At 39.6% G+C, this 22,820-nt stretch overlaps 1 protein-coding gene across 3 annotated transcripts in view; it reads left to right on the forward strand.

Moving 5' to 3' along the window:
* ARHGEF7 (Rho guanine nucleotide exchange factor 7) overlaps nt 1–22,820 on the forward strand; it is a 149,497-nt gene that overhangs the window by 55,560 nt on the left and 71,117 nt on the right. For all 3 annotated transcript variants that reach the window (XM_075852516.1, XM_075852517.1, XM_075852518.1), the window contains 3 exons: nt 823–917; nt 4,996–5,091; nt 7,802–7,924. In XM_075852516.1, the coding sequence (XP_075708631.1) occupies nt 823–917; nt 4,996–5,091; nt 7,802–7,924 (314 nt within the window). The remainder of the gene's footprint in view (nt 1–822; nt 918–4,995; nt 5,092–7,801; nt 7,925–22,820) is intronic.

Genomic DNA, 22,820 nt, shown 5'->3' on the forward strand with positions numbered 1-22,820 from the left:
TATGTCAGCTGACAGCCGGGAGTCACATGGTTGAGCATCACGGATGTGCTGGGCCAGTGTGATTGGCTGTTTGATGTATGCTGCCGGAGCCAGGGGGCGGAGTATTCAGTTCATAGTGACTCAGAGTCCCAGAGTGAAGCATGCCGCTGACATCTATGCGTGCATGCTTCCGTGTTGTGCAGTAGAATATCTGCTGCTGAAGATATATCGCTGGCATCCTGGCCAAACTGACAGACCCCTGATGATAAGTATAGAAACGCGTAGGGTCGGGTGAAGTGAGGGAATTTTGCGTAGGAGGCAGTGGCATTGTTGTGCATCTGTACATTGGGAGAATCTGGTGCGGTTAACGCAGGCTCCTGTGTGAACGAGGGTCCAAACCACTGCTTTACCAATGTTATACGCTGATTCCATATTTTGATATCTCTGTTTACATACCCAGTCACAAAGGGTTCGCAAACGAACTAGGACTGGGAGTATTGTGTTTAATACGTTTTTAAATACACGGTTGGGCTTTTCACAGTGGTGATTGTACCCCTGTTTTTAGATAGCTATGAAATTAAAATTATACATTTTACTCATTTATCACTTCAGTGAATTTTCAAATGTTCATATTTGTGGGAGCACAATATATATCGTTAAAATACAGTGAATTACCATCTTATCACTACCAGCATAGGTATGTGATTTTATGTTCGTTACAGACATGCATATTTTCATATGGAATAAGTTTATCAGAGATTTAAACCGTGTGATAAATTTTAGTATACCATCATTATTAAGGGCTAATAAAATGATATATTTTCTTTTTTTTTTATGTTACAGGTGCTACAAAATATTTTAGAAACAGAAAATGAATACTTCAAGGAGATCCAGAATTTATTATCCAATTATCTTCGTCATTTACAAACGACTGAAAAGTAAGGTTATGTTTTACTCTGTACTTTAAAGGCTATGGACACCTTTAGTGTGTGTGTGTTTTTTTTGGTCTCCGTTAAATCAATGTACTTTCTTTTTTGTTATTCTAAGCATATTTTTTTTAAATTAACTGTTATTATAGTTTTCTATTTTTTACAATACAGCTTCTATGTATCTTGTATACAAAGAAGCTGTGTTGTTCGGTCAGTCGATTCCGTCAGTTCAGAGGAACTGACAGCTCGACAGAAAGCTTATCCTGCCTTTCTTTTAACACAGTTAAGTACTTAAAGAGGCTCTGTCACCAGATTTTGCAACCCCTATCTGCTATTGCAGCAGATCGGCGCTGCAATGTAGATTACAGTAACGTTTTTATTTTTAAAAAACTAGCATTTTTGGCCAAGTTATGACCATTTTTGTAGTTATGCAAATGAGGCTTGTAAAAGTCCAAGTGGGCGTGTATTGTGTGTGTACATCGGGGTGTTTTTAATACTTTTACTAGCTGTGCGTTCTGAGTAGAAGTATCATCCACTTCTCTTCAGAACGCCCAGCTTCTGCCAGATCACGCTGTGACGTCACTCACAGGTCCTGCATCGTGTCAGACGAGCGAGGACACCGGCACCAGAGGCTTCAGTTGATTCTGCAGCAGCATCGGCGTTAGCAGGTAAGTCGATGTAGCTACTTACCTGTAAACGCTGATGCTGCTGCAGAATCAACTGTAGCCTCTGGTGCCGGTGTCCTCGCTCGTCTGACACGATGCAGGACCTGTGAGTGACGACACAGCGTGATCTCTCGAGAACACGGCTGTGTCTGCACTGCCAGAAGCTGGGCGTTCTGAAGAGAAGTGGATGATACTTCTCATCAGAACGCCCAGCTAGTAAAAGTATTAAAAACGCCCCGATGTACGCACATAATACACGCCCACTTGGACTTTTACTTTTAAACACACCCACTTGGACTTTTGCAAGCCTCATTTGCATAACTACAAAAATGGTCATAACTTGGCCAAAAATGCTCGTTTTTTAAAAATAAAAACGTTACTGTAATCTACATTGCAGCACCTATCTGCTGCAATAGCAGATAGGGGTTGCAAAATCTGGTGACAGAGCCTCTTTAAATGTGATCATTATTAGCTAGATCCTGTGTGTCAGAGACCTGCAGGACCAACTCAGCCACGCTGTCCGTTCAGCTGAACTGAGGGAATCGGCTAAGAGAACGATACAGCTTCTATGTATACAGGGTACATAGAAGCTGCATCACAAAGTTAAGTCAATTTAAAAAGTGATTAAAAAAAAATGTTTTCATTCTAAATAATACAATTTTAAAAAAAGCAACAAATTCAAAGGTGTACATAGCCTTTAATGCTTTTGTTCATCTTTGAAACAGATTTAATGACTTTTTTAAGGTCCTGAAAATTGGACTGTAAAGTAAAGAGAGGGAAAAAAAAAAAAAGTCCAAACTTAAAGGGAACCTGTCACCAGCATTTCACCTATTAAACCAGCAAAACCAGGTGGTTGTGGGTGAAAAATCATTTCTATCTAACCTATAATTGTCTTCTTAGTCGGCTCTGTAGCTTTAGTATTCAGTGTTCCCACACCGTATGCTAATGAGCATAAAAGAGTCAAATCTTCGTTTGAAAAGAGTCATATCTTCATTCCTCAAGTCTTTCCGAGTTTACCCCTCCTCCTTACTTCTCATTGACAGCTCCTCGCCTTCCCCCAGCACACAAAATCCCGCGCTTGTATATTGATGTCCTCTTCTGGTGTGTGCGCACAAAGGGACACCGAATTATTATGATAAAAGGTGCAAAATGTTTGCAGACCGTTATTTACAGTTGGAGGAAGAGTTTAGGAGAGGGGATAACCGCAATTAAATTTTGATAGCAGTGGCCCGTGAGGGATTAGTAAAGTTCAATAGGTGAAATGCTGGTGACAGGTTCCCTTTAAAACACCTTATCAGTTTGAAACTCCTCCTGGCGTTTTGGGTTAAGATGCCCATACACATTATAGGGCTCATCCGAAACCTCCGGTTTCAGCCAGGGGGATTGGCCAACGAGCTCATGTGTCTGGGGGTGTCGCGTCATGAATTTTAAACCGATTCTTTGTTCCCATGCAAGATAAGCCACTGCCAGAAGTGTATGGCAGCGGCTTATTGACCTCTCCCCAATAAAATAAACATATATGGTCAGTCAAGTCGAGTGTGCATGTATATGAGGTAGTCGGAAGAGAACTGTTTTGACAGTTATTTAACCCCTTAATGACCAGCCTATTTTGGACCTTAATGACCAGGCCATTTTTTAAGTTTTTCCATCGTCGCATTCCAAGAGCTATAACGTTTTTATTTTTGCGTCGAAATAGCTGTATAAGGTCTTGTTTTTTGCGGGACAAGTTGTACTTTTCAATAGCACCATTTTGGGGGACATATTATTTATTGATTAACTTTTATTTGGGGGGAAATAGAAAAAAAACTGAAATTTCGCCACTCTTTTTCCCGTCTTAAATCTATGCCGTTTACCGTGTGATATAAATAACACTAACTTTATTCAGCGGGTTGTTACGATTGCAACGATACCAAATTTGTATAGTTTTTGTATGTTTTACTACTTTTACACAGTAAAAACGCTTTTTTTTCAAAATTATTTGGTTTTGTGTCTCCATATTTGAAGAGCCGTAATGTTTTTATTTTTTCGCCGATGCGGTTGTCTGAGGCCTTTTTTTTTGCGGGAAGACTTGTAGTTTTTATTGGTACCATTTTGGAGTACATGCGACTTTTTGATCACATTTTATCACATTTTTTTAAAGTCAGTATTCACAGAAAACAGCAATTTTTCCATAGTTTATGACATTTTTTACGGCGTTCACCGTGCGGGTTAAATAATGTAATAGATTTATAGTCTGGGTCGTTACGGACGCGGCGATACCAAATATGTGTAACTTTTTAACTTTATTTTGTTTTTTTAATAGTAAAGCATTTTGTGAGGGAAAAGCTGGCTTTTTAATTTTTTTTCAAATTTTTTTTTTTTATTAACTTTATTAAACTTTTTTTTTCACTTTTTTACTAGTCCCATTAGGGGACTATAATATGCGATTCTGCGATCGCATTTATAATACACTGCAATACTTTTGTATTGCAGTGTATTACTGCCTGTCCGTTTAACACGGACAGGCATCTGCTAGGTCATGCCTGCGGCATGATCTAGCAGGCATTCACTCCAGGCAGACCTGGGGGCCTTTATTAGACCCCCGGCTGCCATTGGAGACACAGACACTCGGCGATTGTATCGCCGGGTGTCGGTGGGGGAGAGAGGGAGCTCCATCCCTCTCTCCAAAACCACTCAGATGCGGTGCTCGCTATTGCGCACCGCATCTGAGGGGTTAAACGTGTGAGATCGATACTAATATCGATCTCACACGGCAGAGCAGGGACGCTCCCAGCCCTCAGCTGCCTCTAGCAGCTCAGAGCAGGGAGATTTGACAGCTCCCTGCTCTGTAAACTTATTCCGATGCAGCGACGTAAAAAGTCTATGGCATCGGAATAAGGCCCATTAGTGACCGACGTAGAAACACGATGGGCCGGTCACTAACGGGTTAATGTGTATGTCCACATTAGGTGGAGCGAGATTATAAAAGGTTTTCTAACAATTGACTTTTGGGCATATAAACTATACTGAGAACAGTGGTTTCCGGTTTCCTGGTGTTGGTGGAGAAAGGGCTGCGCATTCTCACTCACTCGCCAATATAGTCTATGGGAGCTGCGGAAATAAACAAATAAGCTAGCTCTAAGGCTTTACAATAATAGTCAATTATCAGAACGTCCCTTTCAAATGTTTCTTCATGCCAGACATTGGTTGTCAAGAATTGTGTGTCCTCTCTTCACTGGGGACTATTTACTTTGACATGCTCACTGTGGCTATTACTTTTGGCCACCCACAGTGATAAAAAAAAAAAGTGGACTTTGCAGTTAGTAATGCAGCATGTATATCCATTACTGCTTAGGACGGTTCAAGATGCTTAATAGCTTTGCTTTGTATACGTTCTACATGACAGTCCTTTTGAACATTTCTGTATTTTCTTTCTATTTCAGGCTGAGTCCCACCAGCATTTCTTATTTAATGGGGAACCTGGAGGAGATTTGTGCTTTTCAACAGATGTTGGTTAAATCATTGGAGGATTGTACAAAGTAAGTGCGACATTTCTAACCATTTGCCACTTAGACACTGGGAGCCCCCTCCTCTTATCGGCCTTTAGGTTTGTCATCTTGGACGGAAGCAGGGTTTAATAGGAGAATACAAAATGCGCAATACACTACAATACATACAGTGTAACTTGTCCGATTTAAATGTTTCAGATCATCCCACTTGTCTTTATTTTATATTAAAATAACACAAGTAAACATTTAATTTATGGAGGATAAAGATTTATTCAAAACCTGTATCACCCATGTGAAAAAGTAATTGCCCTGCTAAACCTAATTTCTGGTTGTGCCACCCCTGGCAGTGACGACTGCAGTCAATCGTTTGTGATAACTTGCGATGAGTCTTTTACATCACTGTGGAGGAATTTTACTCCTCTGCAGAATTGTTTTATTTCTACTACATTGGGGTGTTTTCGAGCAGGAGCTGTTTAAGGTCTTGCCACAGCATCTCAATGGGGTTTAAGTCAGGACTTTGTATCAGCCACTCCAAAACCTTTAATTTTGTTTCTTTTAAACAATTCAGAGGTGGACTTGCTTGTGTTAAACTGGTCATTGTCCTGCTGCATAACCACACTGCACTTGAGCTTTAGGTCACAAACTGAAGGGCGGGAGGGCCTTCTTCTTCATAATTTTCTCATACAGAGCCGATTTCATGTTTCCATTAATTATAACAAGTCATCCAGGTCCTGCAGAATCAAAGCAGCCACAGACCAACACTACCACAACCACCACTATGTTGGACTGTTGGTATGATATTCTTATGGTGGAATAGATGTACCGAGACCAATGTCTTCCAAAAAGTTCCACTTTTGACTCATCCTTTCACAGAATATGTTTTTTGGCAAATATAAGACGAGCCTTTGTGGTATATTTGGGCAGCATCGATTTGCGCCTCGCAATTCACCCATGGGTGTTCTTTTTGCCCAATGTCTATCTTATCGTGGAATTCTATACATTGATCTTAACTGATGCAAGTGAGATCTGCAGTCCTTTTAGATGGTCTTTTGTGACCTCCTGGATCAGACGTTGATGCGCTCTTGGTGAAATTTTGGTTGACTGGCCACTCCTGAGAAGGTTCACCACTGTTCCAAGTGGTTTCCATTTGTGGATAATGACTCTCACTCTGGTTCGCTGGAGTCTGAGAGTGTTAGCAATGGCTTTGTAACCCTTTCTAGACTGGTATATTTCAATGACTGTTTTTGGCATGAATCTCTTTAGAACGTGGCATCGTGCGCTTTTTGACATCTTCACATTGTCAGACAGGTTCTATTTAAGTGATGTTTTAGATGGAACAGGCCTGGCAGTATTCACGCCTGGGTGTGGCAGGTAAAATTAAACCTAATTTTCAATTGAATTTGGTTAACTGGTTGATTTAGCAGCTAAGTGGACAATAACTTTATCAGGTCGGGGCAGGTATGGCAGAACAGTGTTTTGTTTTTTTGTTGCACTAAATGAAATCCTTTAACAGCATTTTGTGTTTTACGTGGGTTATATTGACCTACAAACTATTCCCTGCAGCTTTAAATAGATATCCCCAAAAACAGTCTACTAATAAAAAAAAATATATGCCAGAATTACTTGATTTAAAGGCTTTGTACATCTTTGAAAACGTTTTTTTTTTTAAAATAACTTCGATGTGATCGATTACAGGTAGATCACAATGCCGCTGACCTGACTAATTCAGGTCTCAGCGCAAAATACAGTTGCTCTATATACAGGATACAAAGCTGCTGTATTTCAAAAACTAATTATAATTTTTAATAAAAAGTAATTAGAAACTTGCACCAAACAAACTGATAGACATTTTTATTAAAAAACCCCAAAAAAAAAAACCCCCAATGTTTTCAAAGGTGTACATAGCCTTTAAAGAAGCATAGTCATTGGTTCCTTCTCTCGTTTCTGGTTCTGGTCTTTTTATATTTAATATTATCGTGAACTGCTCTAATGGACAGAAGTGCAAATTCTCAGAATTTAGGATGTCCGATTTTTACATTTTCCACTTATATATTTATTTTCACATTGTGAAATTTTTACACGTAACCCAAGTATATTTCTTTATGCCCTATTTATTTTGTAGAGTGACTATGTATGCATGATGGCCACTATATGAAAATGGGCCTGCTTGTTCTCAAGATTTCTTCATCCCCATCAATCTAACCACTTTAGGTTTCGTTCACATCTGCTTCGGGACTACGTTCATGGATTCCGTCAGAGCTTTCCGTCCCAGAAACCCATGAACGGAGTACAAACAGAAACCATAGGTTTTCGTTTGCAACACAATTCGTTTCAATGGTGATGGATCCGGTGCAAATGGTTTGTGTTTGTCACCGTTGTGCAAGGATTTCGTCATTTTGACGGAATAAATAACTCAGTCGACTACGGTATTGATTGCGTTAATGCGACGGAACTCTTGCACAACGGTGTCACACGGAAACCATTTGCACCGGATACGTCAACATTGATGCACCATGGTGATGCAAATGGAAACCTATGGTTTCCGTTTGGCTTCCGTTCAAGTGTTCCCCTGACGGAAAGCTCCAACGGAACCCATGAACGGATGATGTGAACGAAGCCTAACCTGTTGTAAAAGAATTTCACTGGAAAATATACTACACAGGTTTTTCTTAGTTTTTTTATGTACACTCTTTTTTTTTTTTTTTTTTTTTTTGAGATTCTTTTTCGCTTTCTTCCATAGATTACCAGAAGGTCAGCAAAGAGTTGGAGGTTGTTTCACGAGCCTAATGAATCAAATGAAGAGTTTGTATATGGGTTATTGTGCCAACCATCCTTCAGCGGTTAATGTCCTTACACAGCACAGGTATGGGTTCTTCTTTGCAAATGAACTTGCTCTTTCAAAGTCCGCTTTGTAAAGTATACTTATCGCCATTATTATGCAGTATAGGATAACATGTATCCAGATTGAAACTCGATCCTTTGAAACAGTAAATTCCTGGAAGTCTGTAAAAATATTGGACTTTCTTCCATTGTTCGTAAAGAAAAACATGGCTGCGTCCGTGGTTTATGTTGGCAGAACTTGTACAGATTATTGGGATTGTATTTATCATTTTAGAGGTCACAATACATTCTGCTATTGTGTTTATATCCCTTTTATAATCTTTTGATTTTCATTTCCATGAAAATCTGGTTGTCTCCCAGATTTTGGATACATTGTTTTGAAAAAAGATAACCCCTATCCCGGTTGTTTAACCCCTTAAGGACGCAGCCTAGTTTGGGCCTTAAGGCTCAGAGCTCATTTTTCAAATCTGACATATTTCACTTTATGTGGTAATAACGTCGGAATTCTTAAACCTATCCAAGTGATTCTGAGATTGTTTTCTCGTGACACATTGGGCTTCATGTTAGTGGTAAAATTTGGTCGATATATTCAGTGTTTATTTGTGAAAAATTGCAAAATTTAGATAACATTTAGAAAAAATAGAATTTTTCTGAATTTAAATGCATCTGCTTGTAAAACAGATGGTTATACCACCAAAAATAGTTACTAGTTCACATTTCCCATATGTCTACTTTAGATTGGCATCATTTTTTGAACATTCTTTTATTTTTCTTGGACGTTACAAGGCTTAGAACATAAACCGCAATTTCTCATATTTTTAAGAAAATTTCAAAAGCCTTTTTTTTAAGGTACCTGTTCAGTTCTGGAGTGGCTTTTAGGGGTCTACATATTAGAAACCCCCATAAAACACCCCATTTTAAAAACTAGACACCTTAAAGTATTCAAAACAGCATTTAGAAGTTTTTTATATGGGTGTTGTGACCATTTAGACCCCACAATTTCTACACAGAATTTATTTGAATTGGGCTGTGAATTAAATAAAATGTAATTTTTTCCAATAAGATGTTTTGGCTCAAAATGTCTTAATTTCACAAGGAATAAAATACTCCATTTTGTTGCCCAATTTCTCCTGAGTGCAGTAATACCCCATTTGTGGTGAGAAACTGCCGTTTGGGCCCATGGGAGAGCTCAGAAGGAAAGGAGCGCTGTGTGTTCTTTGGAGTCCAGATTTGCTGGATTGGTTTTCGGGTGCGATGTCGTATTTGCAGAGCCCCAGAGGTATCAAAGCAATGGAAACCCACCAGAAGTGACCCCATTTTGGAAACTACACCCCTCAAGGAATTCATTTATGAGTGTTGTGACCATTTAGACCCCATAGTTGTTTCACAGAATTTATTTGAAATGGGCTGTGAATTGACAAAAATGTAATTTTTTCCAATGAGATGTCGTTTTGGCTAAAAATTTCTTATTTTCACAAGGAATAAAATACCCCATTTTGTTGCCCAATTTGTCCTGAGTGCGGCAATATCCTAGTTGTGGTGATAAACTGCCGTTTGGGCCCATGGGGGGGCTCAAAAGGAAAGGACCACCATTTTGCCTACTGGGGATTTCATGGTGCGAAGTCATGTATGCAGAAGTCCCTGAGGTACCAGTACAGTTGAAACCCCCAAGAAGTGACCCCATTTTAAAAATTACACCCTTGAGGCATTCATCTAGAGGTGTAGTGAACATTTTGACCGGAGACATACACCCCATAAACTGTAATGTGGGTTCTCCCGGGTACGGCAATACCCTCAATGTCGCTGTTAACAGCTGCCTGGGCACACGGCAGGGCTCAGAAGGGAAAGATGAGGGGGATAAGATGTGCGGAGGGCATCAGGGTAAGTAAAACTGGGGTAGATTAAAAATAAAGGGATGTATGATACATTTTAAAACACTCTTTCATACAGAACCTTAGTTTTTCGGGACACGTGTCACATTGATATATTGTGTCCTTCCTTATCCCCCTACTATAGAAGACTTTGCACCTCTGACTTTTTCCCTTCTTGCCAGTTTGGGGAACTTTTCGGTATGATGTGCACGACCAGCTTCTTATGCCACACCGTATGGCGCTGTAGGGCTTCAGGACTTGATCTGACAAGTCCACCCCTCCCATGTACCTATTGTAGTCTAAGATGCAGTCTGGTTTGGGGGTCTCTGTACTGGTACCTCGTACTGATACATGGGTACTGGTGTGACATCTATCTTGTCCTTGTACTTGACACAATATGTTGCTGCTAGATTGTGCCCTGGTCTCACCCCTTCTGAGTGTTTGCCCTGCAGAGTCTTATGGAGGCCTCTCAGATTTCTTCTAGCCGTGCCGCATGCCGCAGGACTTCTGGAAGCGAGGCAGTTGAAGAGCGGGACGCTGATATAAAAATTATCCAGGTAGAGGTGGTGCTGGGGGCTGAATACTGCTGTCCTTCCCTTCAAATATCCTAAATTTGTAGGTATACCCTGATGCGCTCTCGCACAGCTTATACATCTTCACGCCATACCTCGGCAGGTACTGGCGGAATTGAAGCCTCCGTTTAAAATGTACCAAGGACTCATCAATAGAAATACACGTCTCGGTGGTGTATGCTTGGGAAAACCGGGCACCGAAACGGTCTAATAGGGGTCTCAGTTTATACAAACGGTTAAAACTGGGGTCATCTCGGGGTGGGCATGGCTCATTATCTGTATAATGTAAGAAATGAAGTATTGCCTAATTTATTTATTTTTTAGGTTACAGTTCAGTTCTGAAGTTGCTTTGAGGGGCCCATATATTAGAAACCCCTATCAAACACCCCATTTTAGAAACTAGACCCCTCAAAGTATTCACAACCGCATTTAGAAAGTTTATGAACCCTTTAGGTGTTTCACAGAAATTTAGAGCAAAGTAGAGGTGAAATGTAAATTTATTTTTTTTTGTCAGATAATCCTCTTTATACCATTTTTTTGATAACACAAAAGGTTTTACCAGAGAAACGCAACTCAATATTTATTGCCCAGATTCTGCAGTTTTGAGAAATAGCCCACATGTGGCCCTCGGGCGGTAATGGACTGAAGGAGCGGCCTCAGAAGCAAAGGAGCACCTAGTGGATTTTGAGGCCTCCTTATTATTAGGCACCATGTCCGGTTTGAAGAGGTTTTGTGGTGCCAAAACAGTGGAAACCCCCCAAAAGTGACCCCATTTTGGAAACTAGACCCCTTGAGGAATCCATTGTAGTTTTCTTGGGGTGCATGCAGCTTTTTGATCAGTTTTTATTCTATTTTTAGGTGGCGTGGTGACTAAAAAAATAGCAATTCTACTATTGTTTTTTTGTTCTATTTTTTTTACAGCGTTCACCGTGCGCTATAAATGACATATTCATTTTATTCTGCGGGGCGATACGATTATGGCGATACCAGATGTTTATAGTTTTTTTTTATGTCTTATGGCATTTGCACAATAAAATACTTCTTGTAATAAATCATTCACTTTTTGTGTTACCTTATTCTAAGAGCCATAACATTTTTATTTTTCCTTCAAGAAAGCCGTGCGAGGACTTATTTTTTGCGTAACGAACTGTAGTTTCCATCAGTACCATTTTTCGGTACATGCGACTTTTTGATCTCTTTTTATTCCATTTCTTGGGAGGTGAAGTGACCAAAAAATAGTGATTCTGGTACGGTTTATTATTTATTTTTTTTACGGCGTTCACCACGCGGGATAAATAACTAAATAATTTTGTAGTTCAGGCCGTTACGGACGCGGCAATACCAATTATGTATAGTTTTATTTGTTTATTTATTTATTTTAATAATAAAGACTGATAAGGGAAAAGGGGTGATTTTTAGTTTTATCACTTTTAAAACTTTTATTTTCTTATTTTTACACAACTTTTTTTTACTTTTTTTTTAACTTTTTTACTTTGTCCCACTAGGCGACTTGAGGGCAGGAGGCTCTGATCGCTATTCTAATACACTGCACTACATGCGTAGTGCAGTGTATTAGAACTGTCAGCTACTCACTGACAGCAAGCATAGTGGGTCCTGACTCTGTCAGGACCCACTAGGCTTCCGTCGATGGCATAGCCGGACGCCATTGTTTGGTGTCCGGTTGCCATAGTCACCATCGCCAGCCGCTATCGCGTAGCAGGCCAGCGATGGCGGATTAACCCCTAAGAAGCCGCGATCGCTATTGAACGCGGCTTCTGAGGGGTTAATCTGCGGGGACCACCGCGATCGGTCCCTGCACATTGAGCTGTGATAGCCTGCTTTCGGAAACAGCAGCTATCACAGCTCATGAACGCGCCCCACGCGAACGGCGCCGTGTTTACTCCATGACATACTATTATGTCATGGAGCGCGAACGATGCACTTACCATGACCTAATAGTATGTCCTGGAGCGTTAAGTGGTTAAACCCTTACCCCATCGCTGAAAAAAAGGGGCTAAAGAGCTAAGCGGGTTCATAGACGTTCTATGTGAGTCGTCTTTAGTCTAACTAGGAGAGGCGAACGCAGCTAGAGCTGCAGAATGCTCGGCTGAGCGCGTCTGCCCCACTTTGTTTTAGCCTCTGGAGCCCCACTGATCAAAACTTCTGATGTGTCTCTATGTACAGTTACTCTTTAACCCCTTCCCGCAAATGGGCGATACTGTACGTCCTTTTTAGCGGGTCGTTCCCACAAATGGGCGTACAGTTGCGCCCTGAGGATGAAGCGGGCACAGGAGCTGTGCGCGCTTCATCTTCAGCGGGTGTTGGCTGTAATATACAGCTGACATTCCGCTGCAACGGTGGCGATCACAGTTCTCTCTGTTAGGACATATGTTTTAAAAAAACAATGACAGAATTTCCTTTTTTGGTCACGTTGTTTCCAAAAAAATTTAATAAAAGTGATCAAAAAGTCACACGTACCCAAACATGGCACCAATAAAAACTACAGTTTGTCACGCAAAAAACAAGCCCTAACACAGCTCCGTCAACAAAAAAAATGAAGTTATGACTCTCAGGATATGGTGACACTAAAACATTTTATTTAGAAAAAAAGTGTTTTTATTGTGTAAAAGGTAGTAAAACATATAAAAACTATATAAATTTGGTATTGCCATAATCGTATCGAACCGCAGAATAAAGTAAACCTGTTTATACTGCACAGAGAACGTCGTTAAAAATGTATAAAAAAAAGTGAGAATTTGTTTTTTGGTCTCCTCACCTAAAAAAAAAAAAAAAACATGATCAATTTATCACATGTACCCCAAAATCATACCAATAAAAACTACAGCTCGTCCCATGAAAATCAAGCACTCACACAGCTCGTCAACGGAAAAATAAAAAGTTATGACTCTCAGAACGCAATAATGCAAAACGACGGCCCAGACGAATTTCTATGTGCAGCAGTTCTTCACCTAAAACCCCACGTCATCATTTGCAGCCCCTCACTGGTAGAACCTGTAAATGCAGCGGAAACATTTTGGGGTCTGTGCTACATATGGGGCTAGTGAATCCGGCCTGTGCATAAAAGATTGGTTCAAAGCGTACGTCAATATCCATGGATAATTAATGTTCTTATTCATTTACTCCATTATTACATCATCCTATTATGAGCTGATGCACTCCGCCCAGCTTACATATACCCCGATGTACTCCGCACAGATTACATATACCCTGATGTACTCTGCACAGCTTACATATACCCTGATGTACTCCGCACAGCTTACATATACCCTGATGTACTCCGCACAGTTTACATATACCCTGATGTACTCCGCCCAGCTTACATATACCCTGATGTACTCCGCCCAGCTTACATATACCCTGATGTACTCCGCCCAGCTTACATATACCCTGATGTACTCCGCCCAGCTTACATATACCCTGATGTACTCCGCACAGCTTACATATACCCTGATGTACTCCGCCCAGCTTACATATACCCTGATGTACTCCGCCCAGCTTACATATACCCTGATGTACTCCGCCCAGCTTACATATACCCTGATGTACTCCGCACAGCTTACATATACCCTGATGTACTCTGCACAGCTTACATATACCCTGATGCACTCCGCACAGCTTACATATGCCCCCACATTATAAACTGAAACACCAGTAAAACACTAAACAAAACTACTACCAAGCAAAATCTGCGCTCCAAAAGCCAAAATGGTGCTCGTTCTGGGCCTGGCAGTGTGTCCAAACAGCAGTTTATGATTACATCTGGGGTATTACTGTAGTCTGGAGAACCGCTTAACAATTTTTTGGGGTGTGTGTCCCCAGTGGTACAAGCTGGGCACAACACATTGGCCACTGAAATAGCATATCTGTGGAAAATGGCAATTTTCAATCTGCAACATCCACTGTGCACTAATCTCTGAAAAAGATTTGGGGTTAGAATGCTCACTACACGTCTAGATGAGTTCCTTGAGGGGTGTAGTTTCCCAAATGGGGTCACTTCTCGGGGGTTTTCACTGTACTGGTACCTCAGCGCAATGCAACATGGCGCCAAAAACACATTTTGTAATATCTCCAGTCCAAAAATAAAATTGCGCTTTTTCCCTTTTAGACCCTTGCCGTATGTCCAAATAGCCGTTTACAACCACATATGGGGTACTTCCCTACTCAGGAGAAATTGTGTAACCCATTTTGGAGTGCATTTTCTCCTGTATTCCTTGTGGAAATGAAAAATTATGAGCTAAATCTACAGGTTATTGGAAAAATATTTTTTCATTTTCACGGCCCAATTCTCATAAAATCTAGAAAACACCTAAGGGATCAAAATGCTTACTACACCTCTAATTTAATTCTTTGAGGGGTATAGTCTCCAAAATGGGATCACACCAAACAGCAGTTTATTACCACATATGGGGTATTGTCGTAATCAGGAGAAATTGCTTTACAAATGTTGAGGTGCTTTTTCTCCTTTATTCCTTATAAAAATTTTAAAATTCTAGTTTTTTTCAGAAAAAAAGTATTTTCATCTTCACAGACTCCAATAAATTCAGCAAAAAACATGTGGTGTCAAAATGCTAACTATACCACTAGAAAAATTCCATGAGGGGTGTAGTTTCAAAAATGGGGTCACTTTTGGGGGTTTCCACTGTTTTGGCACCACAAGACCTCTTCACACCTGACATGGTGCCTAAAATATATTCTAAAAAAAGGAAGCCCCAAAATCCACTAGGTGTTCCTTTGCTTCTGAGGCCGGTGCTTCAGTCCATCAGCACACTAGGGCCACATGTGGGATATTTCTAAAAACTGCAGAATCTGGGCAATAAATATTGAGATGCGTTTCTCGGGTAAAACCTTCTGTGTTACAGAAAAAAATGTATTACAAATGAATTTTGGCCAAAAAAAGGAAATTTGAAAATTTCACCTCTACCTTCCTTCAATTCCTGTAAAACGACTAAAGGGTTGAAACCCTTTCTGAATGAGGTTTTGAATACTTTGAGGGTGCAGTTTTCAAAATAGGGTGTTTTATGGGGGTTTCTAATATATTGGGCCCTCAAAACCACTTCAGAACTGAACTCGTCCCTGAAAAAATAGCCTTTTGAAATTTTCTTAAAAATGGGAGAAATTGATGCTAAAGCTCTAAGCCTTGTAATATCCTAGAAAAATAAAAGGATGTTCAAAAAACTATGCAAACATAAAGTAGACTTATGGGGGATGTTAATTAGTAACTATTTCTTTGTGGTATTACTACCTGTCTTACAAGCAGATACATTTAAAATTTGAAAAATCATAATTTCTTCAAATTTTCTCTAAATTTAAGTGTTTTTCACAAATAAGAATGAATTTATTGACCACATTTTTTCACTAACATAAAGTACAATATGTCACGAGAAAACAGTCTCGTAATCTCTTGGATAGGTAAAAGCATTCTGAAGTTATTCCACATGAAGTGACACATGTCAGATTTGAAAAAATGGGGCTGGTCCTGAAAGCCAAAATGAGCTTGGTCCTGAAGGGGTTAAGGGGTTAAAGATTATCCTCCTTGTGGGCGTTTATTGTTCTTTAAAGTGAATGTTATGTAACTATGTGAACAAAAACAAATAGCAGTAATGGAAGCTGCAGGTATGCTCACCCAATAGGTTGTCCTGGGATCTGTAGTTCCTCAGTTGGAGTGCAGTCGGAAGAAGGGGCTTACAGACAGGCAAGGATCCAGTGAATTGAAGATTTTTTGAAGAAAGATCCTTGGCACATCCACGTTTAGAAAAATATAAAAAGAGCTTTATTTCAACATAATGTAAATGTCCATAAGACACAGGAGGGACGTGTTACCGCTAACGCGTTTCGAACAAAGTGTTCTTACTCATAGCATAACGTAACACGCTTAGGACATATGTTTTAAAATCAGCATCGACCAATCCTGTAACATTTAAGGTCAGAAAGGAACTACCACCCTTTTGAGGAACAAATTAATTAAACTGCAGGTTTGCGGCAGCCACACCTATACATAAAGGCTAGTACACAATAGTTTAGATGAAAAGATATGCGATATTCTATACGCTTATGGGAAGAAACCCATTGCACACATTAGTTAAGTAGAATAGAGAAAATCAACATAAGTGATGAGAGAAATATATATACGGCATGAATAGATATGTAGTGAAAAAATGCATTCAAGGATATGAAGCTTCTACTATTCAATGTGTTAATTTTGCTCCTTCCACATTATTTTTAGTTTACAAAAAATGGTATTAAACGAAAGAGGAAGTTAGTTGCTGTAGTAGAATTACTCCTAAAATGAAAAAAGATTTTAGATTTAAACAGCCTGGATATATGCTGAAATTTTGGACAGTGCATTGTGCGTACAGTAACGCTACAAAACAAATGTGTATACAGTATAGTACAGTAGAACAAATGCAATTATATTTTCTTTGCATAATTTTAAAACAAAAATTATATCCACTGGATGTGTATGTGCATTTGCTCATAGTGTATTTGGGAACGATCTACACGTTTTAAACCATAGGGTCGAACTGGAGGAATTAGAGAAAAAAATCTAGCTAAAAGACGGAATGGCTCAATATAGAAGATCTTCCCTCCAAGTAATCCTTTTGGATAACGAGTTTCCATTTGAAGAATGCAAAAGGCTTCCCTATTATTGGAGATGATTTTTCCAATCCCCTCCTCTTACTGGCTTTTTCACTTGTTCTATACCGTAGAATCTAAAATATTCCAAAGAATTGCTATGTGCATCTATAAAGTGTTTCGCTGCTCCAGTTGTTTTGACAGAAATTTTTAAAATATCTGATGTGTTCTGCAATGCGTGTTTTTAACTTTCTAGTGGTACAGCCTATATATTTAAGGTTGCACGAGACTCATGTAATGATGTAAATTACATGATGTGTGTCAGTTTATAAAAGAGTTTATTTGCTGAATTTTATTCTGTAAATTTAAATTCTTTAATTTTTATACTAAATTTGCATACATTACATCTGTTACTACCACATTTGAAGAAACCTTTTTGAGATAGCCATATCTTATTGATAGTATTGGATGTAAAAAGGCTTGGTGAAAGTATGTCACCCAGACTTTTGTCTTTTTTTTAGCCACATATTTGCAGCCCTGGTTCAAAATTTCAGACAATATATTATCTCGATTTAGCATGGGAATATACTTTTTAATGATGTTGGTTATCTGGGTATAGTTAGAGCTATGTGCAGTAGAGAAAACAATAGGAGATATTGGTGAGGAATCTATTTTCCTATTGTTATCCAAAAGGGATTGTTGTGATTTAATTTTTAACAAAATTCCAGCCTTTTCTCCACATCCACTTTTTGTAGCCTCTGTGTGACAGTCTCTGTTCTAGATCCCTACATTGCATAGAAAAAGACGGAGATTGTCTGAACACGCTCTTCTAGTTATGATTAGTTCGCCCTGCAGTATCGCTTTCACAGTGTGACTAGGGTGACGGCTAGATGCATGCAAAATGGTATTTACTGCTAAGGGTTTACTTTATAGAGATGTGGAAACACATTTATTTTGTTGATCCCCACTTAAAAGTAAGTCCAAAATGGAGTTTGAGAATTGGAAGTATTGAAAGTAAATTTTAAATTCAAATTGTTATCATTAATTAAAGAGGCTCTGTCACCAGATTTTGCAACCCCTATCTGCTATTGCAGCAGATAGGCGCTGCAATGTAGATTACAGTAACGTTTTTATTTTTTAAAAACGAGCATTTTTGGCCAAGTTATGACCATTTCTGTATTTATGCAAATGAGGCTTGCAAAAGTACAACTGGGCGTGTTTACAGTAAAAGTACAACTGGGCGTGTATTGTGTGTACATCGGGGCGTTTTTACTTCTTTTACTAGCTGGGCGTTAGGAATGGGAGTGTATGATGCTGACGAATCAGCATCATCCACTTCTGTTCGTTAACACCCAGCTTCTGGCAGTGCACAGACACACAGCGTGTCCTCGAGAGATCACGCTGTGACGTCACTCACTTCCTGCCCCAGGTCCTGCATCGTGTCGGCCACATCGGCACCAGAGGCTACAGTTGATTCTGCAGCAGCATCAGCGTTTGCAGGTAAGTAGCTACATCGACTTACCTGCAAACGCCGATGCTGCTGCAGAATCAACTGTAGCCTCTGGTGCCGATGTGTCCTCGCTCGTCTGACACGATGCAGGACCTGGGGCAGGAAGTGAGTAACGACACAGCGTGATCTCTCGAGAACACGCTGTGTCTGCACTGCCAGAAGCTGGGCGTTCTGAAGAGAAGTGGATGGTACTTCTCGTCAGAACGCCCAGCTAGTAAAAGAAGTAAACACGCCCAGATGTACGCACATAATACACGCCCAGTTGGACTTTTACTTTAAACACGCCCAGTTGGACTTTAGCAAGCCTCATTTGCATAAATACAAAAATGGTCATAACTTGGCCAAAAATGCTCGTTCTTAAAAAATAAAAACGTTACTCTTATATACATTGCAGCGCCTATCTGCTGCAATAGCAGATGGGGGTTGCAAAATCTGGTGACAGAGCCTCTTTAAATGTGGTATTAGAATTGTATCTCCAACCCAGACCAAGAGCAGGTCGTCAATATAGCGCCCATACCACATGATTGCTTTGCTATATGGGTTAATTTCATAGAATATATATATATATATTTCCTTCCACCAAGACATAAAAAGATTGGCTAGGAAAGGGGAAAATTTGGAGCCCATAGGGGCACCTTCAATTTGAATGAAAAACTCGTCAGCTGAAAAAATTGTGACTCCACAGGTATTCTATGGACATCAAGATGAACCCCTGTAATTTTGGGGTATAGGTACTATATTTATTTAGATGAAATTGAACAGCATGACGGGGGGGGGGGGGGGATGCAGGAATACAGACAGCCCCACGACATTGCACGTGAGCCAAGAAAATGTGTTTGATCAAGTAAAATTCTGGAAGGATTGGAGTACTTCTTTGCTATCTTTCAGATAGCCTGGGCTTTGTTGGACTAGAGGTTGTAATAAATTGTCTATCCAAGTGCTTAATTTTTCGTTAAGAGATCCAATGCCCGATTTGATCGGACGTAAAAGACATGGAAAGATGTCTTATGTACTTTGGGAAAACCATGAAAAATGGGCATATTCGGAAAAGCTGGGCTAAGATGTTTGACGGTTTTTCATTTAAAACTCCCAAGCACAAACCATCTTCAAGTAGTTTGTTCAATGACAATGTGCATGCTGTGGTTGGATCAGACAATAATTTGTGATATGTATTGGTATTAGATAATAGATTATTAACTTGTGTTTTATACAAAGAAGAATCTAAAATCACCACTGCACCTTCCTTGTCAGCTTGATGGATGACAATGTTTTTTTTTCTTTAATTTATCAAGAGCAAAGCATTCCTTTTTTGTGAGCTTGTTTACTTGGGCAATTAAATCTATATTGGTATTAGATAGAGAAGGAGCAGAGATTTTGTCATGTAGAGATTTGAGATCTCTTTCTATACAAAACTGGAAATCATCAAGAATATTAGCCCTAGATTGAGTAGGATAAAACCTGGGATTAGATATATTATATTCTGATATTTGGGTATTCTGGTAAATAGGGTCATTACTTTCTTTTTCTAAATCCATTAGATGTAGTAATAATGATTTTTGTTCCAAAAATTAAGATTAGTAAATTTTATTTTGGGACATGGCATTCATCAGATGTATAACCATGGAAGTCCACAATATTAGACATGGAAGAAATGGTAACGGGATCGTTACGGGTATCATGAGAAATATTTCCCTCTGGATCCTGAGAATTATCACTTTGAAAAAAATGTCTCTTTACTGTTCGGAGACGGGCGAATCTGTTGACATCCAAAATTGTTTGGAAAAGATTGAACTTGGCTGTAGGTACAAAATTAAGTCCTTTTGACAAAACCCTGATTTCATGGTTACTGAGAATTGTTGGAGATAAGATGATGACACTTTTATTGTAAATATGTCCATCTAGGTTGGTCTTTTCCTTGTTTGGTATCTTTTTATTCCTCTGCCTCCTGCCACCCCTTCATATTCGTTTTTTGAACATGTAGCGGATTCATTATTTTTCAGAGGTATATATTTTTTCGGAGTACTAGACTCTGATTCAAATATCTTTTTTTCTGATTCAGTAAAATCTGTATCCGCCTCAGTGGAAGAAAACTCACATGGAGATCTTGTGAGCGCATGTTTCTATTTAATTTGTTGGATCTTTTCCTTTTGAGGATCTGGGAATATTGCGTTTGACTCGTTTCCAGTCATACACTTGATCGTTTGTGTAGTCATCAACATCGCGTTGGTATCTCCTTTTTTTTTTAAATCCATGATGGTAGTCTCCAGTTTGGAGATATTAGTTTGTACTTTGGTCTGCAATATTTTGAAATCCGAAAGATTAGCATATTTTTCAATAGACTCTTCTGTATGTTTGATTTCCGTTTTAATTTCAAAGTCTTTCTTCTTCATATTTGACAATTAATTTGATATGTTTGATAGAGCAGTCCATCAGAATATCGTTCCATTCAGTAGTAAATTGTGATGAGTATATAGTAGTAGGAATTTTTTTCATTCTTAAACCTCTTGGAATCCTTTTACGTTCTATATACATTTAAGAGTGTTGTGGTTCCACCAAGTACGTTGTTCTGAGCTGTACAGTTTCTCTAGGGTGAGAAAAAGCTCCTTGCATTCCATAGTACTGGTATCATGTGGGGCTGATTGGCCAAAGACCTGAGCAAGTTTTGAAAACCGTATATCCATAGCAGTAATTTCATGAGTTAATGAAATGGGTGTTTCTCTGGTGATCGTAGAGACCAAATCTTGGTTTGAAGCAAGCTCACATAAAGGTTTGACAGTAAATATGCATAGGAAAAAAATGTATATAGATTTATCTCAATCTCATGGGCAGGGAGCACCACTAGCCAAGATCAATGCGAACAAAAACAAATAGCAGCAATGGAAGTGGCAGGTGTGCTCACCCAATAGGTTGTCCTGGGATCTGTAGTTCCTCAGTTGGAGTGCAGTCAGGGGAAGGGGGCTTGCAGGCAGGCAAGGATCCAGTGAATTGAAGAATTTCCGAAGAAAGATCCTTAGCACATCCACGTTTAGAAAAATATAAAAAGAGCTTTATTTCGACATAATGTAAAAGTCCATAAGACACAGGAGGGACGTGTTACCGCTAACGCGTTTTGAACAAAGTGTTCTTACTCATAGCATAACGTAACACGCTTAGAACATAGGTTTTAAAATCCGCATTGACCAATCCTGTAACATTGAAAGTTATGTAACTATGGCCATCGTGTATCAGTTGACTTCGACTACGCTATTACTTCCAGCAAAACGACGGTTCCGGTGCACAATAGACACAAACGGAAGCCATGGGCACCGGATCCGTCACCATTGAAATCAATGGTGATGCAAATGGAACCCTCTGGTTTCCGTTCGTGTCTGTTCAGGGTCCTGTTCTGACGGAAACCTCAGACGGAACATCAGAAAGTGACCCCAACGCAGATGTGAACGGAGCCTTATATGGGATTGCTTGGACTAATAAAAGGAGCAATTCTGTTAAAAAAATAAAAAATAAATAAGAAAAATGTTGCAATTCAGCATAGTTAATGTGCAGATTTTTCCTTTTGTCTGTCGCTCCGTATTCATTACATCAAAGCAGGTATTTGTACAATGTGGACATCCATATGGTAACTTTGATTTCACTTTTTCTAGAGTGCAATGATTCGAGTTCAACCAATGGGGATAGCACATTGTCATTTTAGGCATCTCCACCTGCAATTATCCTTCGTGAATAGCCTCAGGGGTTAAATACAACTTTGCAATTAAACAGATGAAGCAGAAACCCCAAAAGCCAAATCATTTAGTCGTAGAATAGGCTCTTGTAAGGAACGTTTTCACATTTTTTATTTTTTTTTGAGCCATGACCAGGAGTAGTTGCCTGGTTTTATATTCTAGCGATAGTTGAGCAAACCACCTAAAACAAGTTATCTTTGAGTCCAGCAGTGAAGCAGATAATAGCTATGTTTGTTTCGAATAAGTGTGTCTGGTGACCGCTACGTATTTCTGCAGAGGAACTGGAGCATGGATAACCCAGGCACAGAATTCTTTGTGTCTCCTGCACACTGCCTTCCCCGAGCTTTGCTGTATGCAGGAGAGGTGATGTCATCCTCCCATCAGAGCCTACAGAGATAGGAGCCCCATCCTTCTACCAGGACAGAAGACGTACAGCTCCTAGTCTGTTGCAGCACAGCTTGTGCTCTCAGTACAATGCGGTGCCTGTGTGCCATCCTAAGGCCTGTCAGTACGGAAAGTTCCTGCTCCATCTACTACAAGCAGAAATCGTCCTCCGAAGTGTAAGTCACATCAGCGTTTTAGAAGAAACTTTTGTCTTTTAGACAATTACTCCAGCTTGTTTGTGTGAAGACCTGGTAAAGCAGATGTT

This window comes from Rhinoderma darwinii, chromosome 2 (assembly GCF_050947455.1).
Source record: "Rhinoderma darwinii isolate aRhiDar2 chromosome 2, aRhiDar2.hap1, whole genome shotgun sequence".
Lineage (NCBI taxonomy): Eukaryota > Metazoa > Chordata > Amphibia > Anura > Rhinodermatidae > Rhinoderma > Rhinoderma darwinii.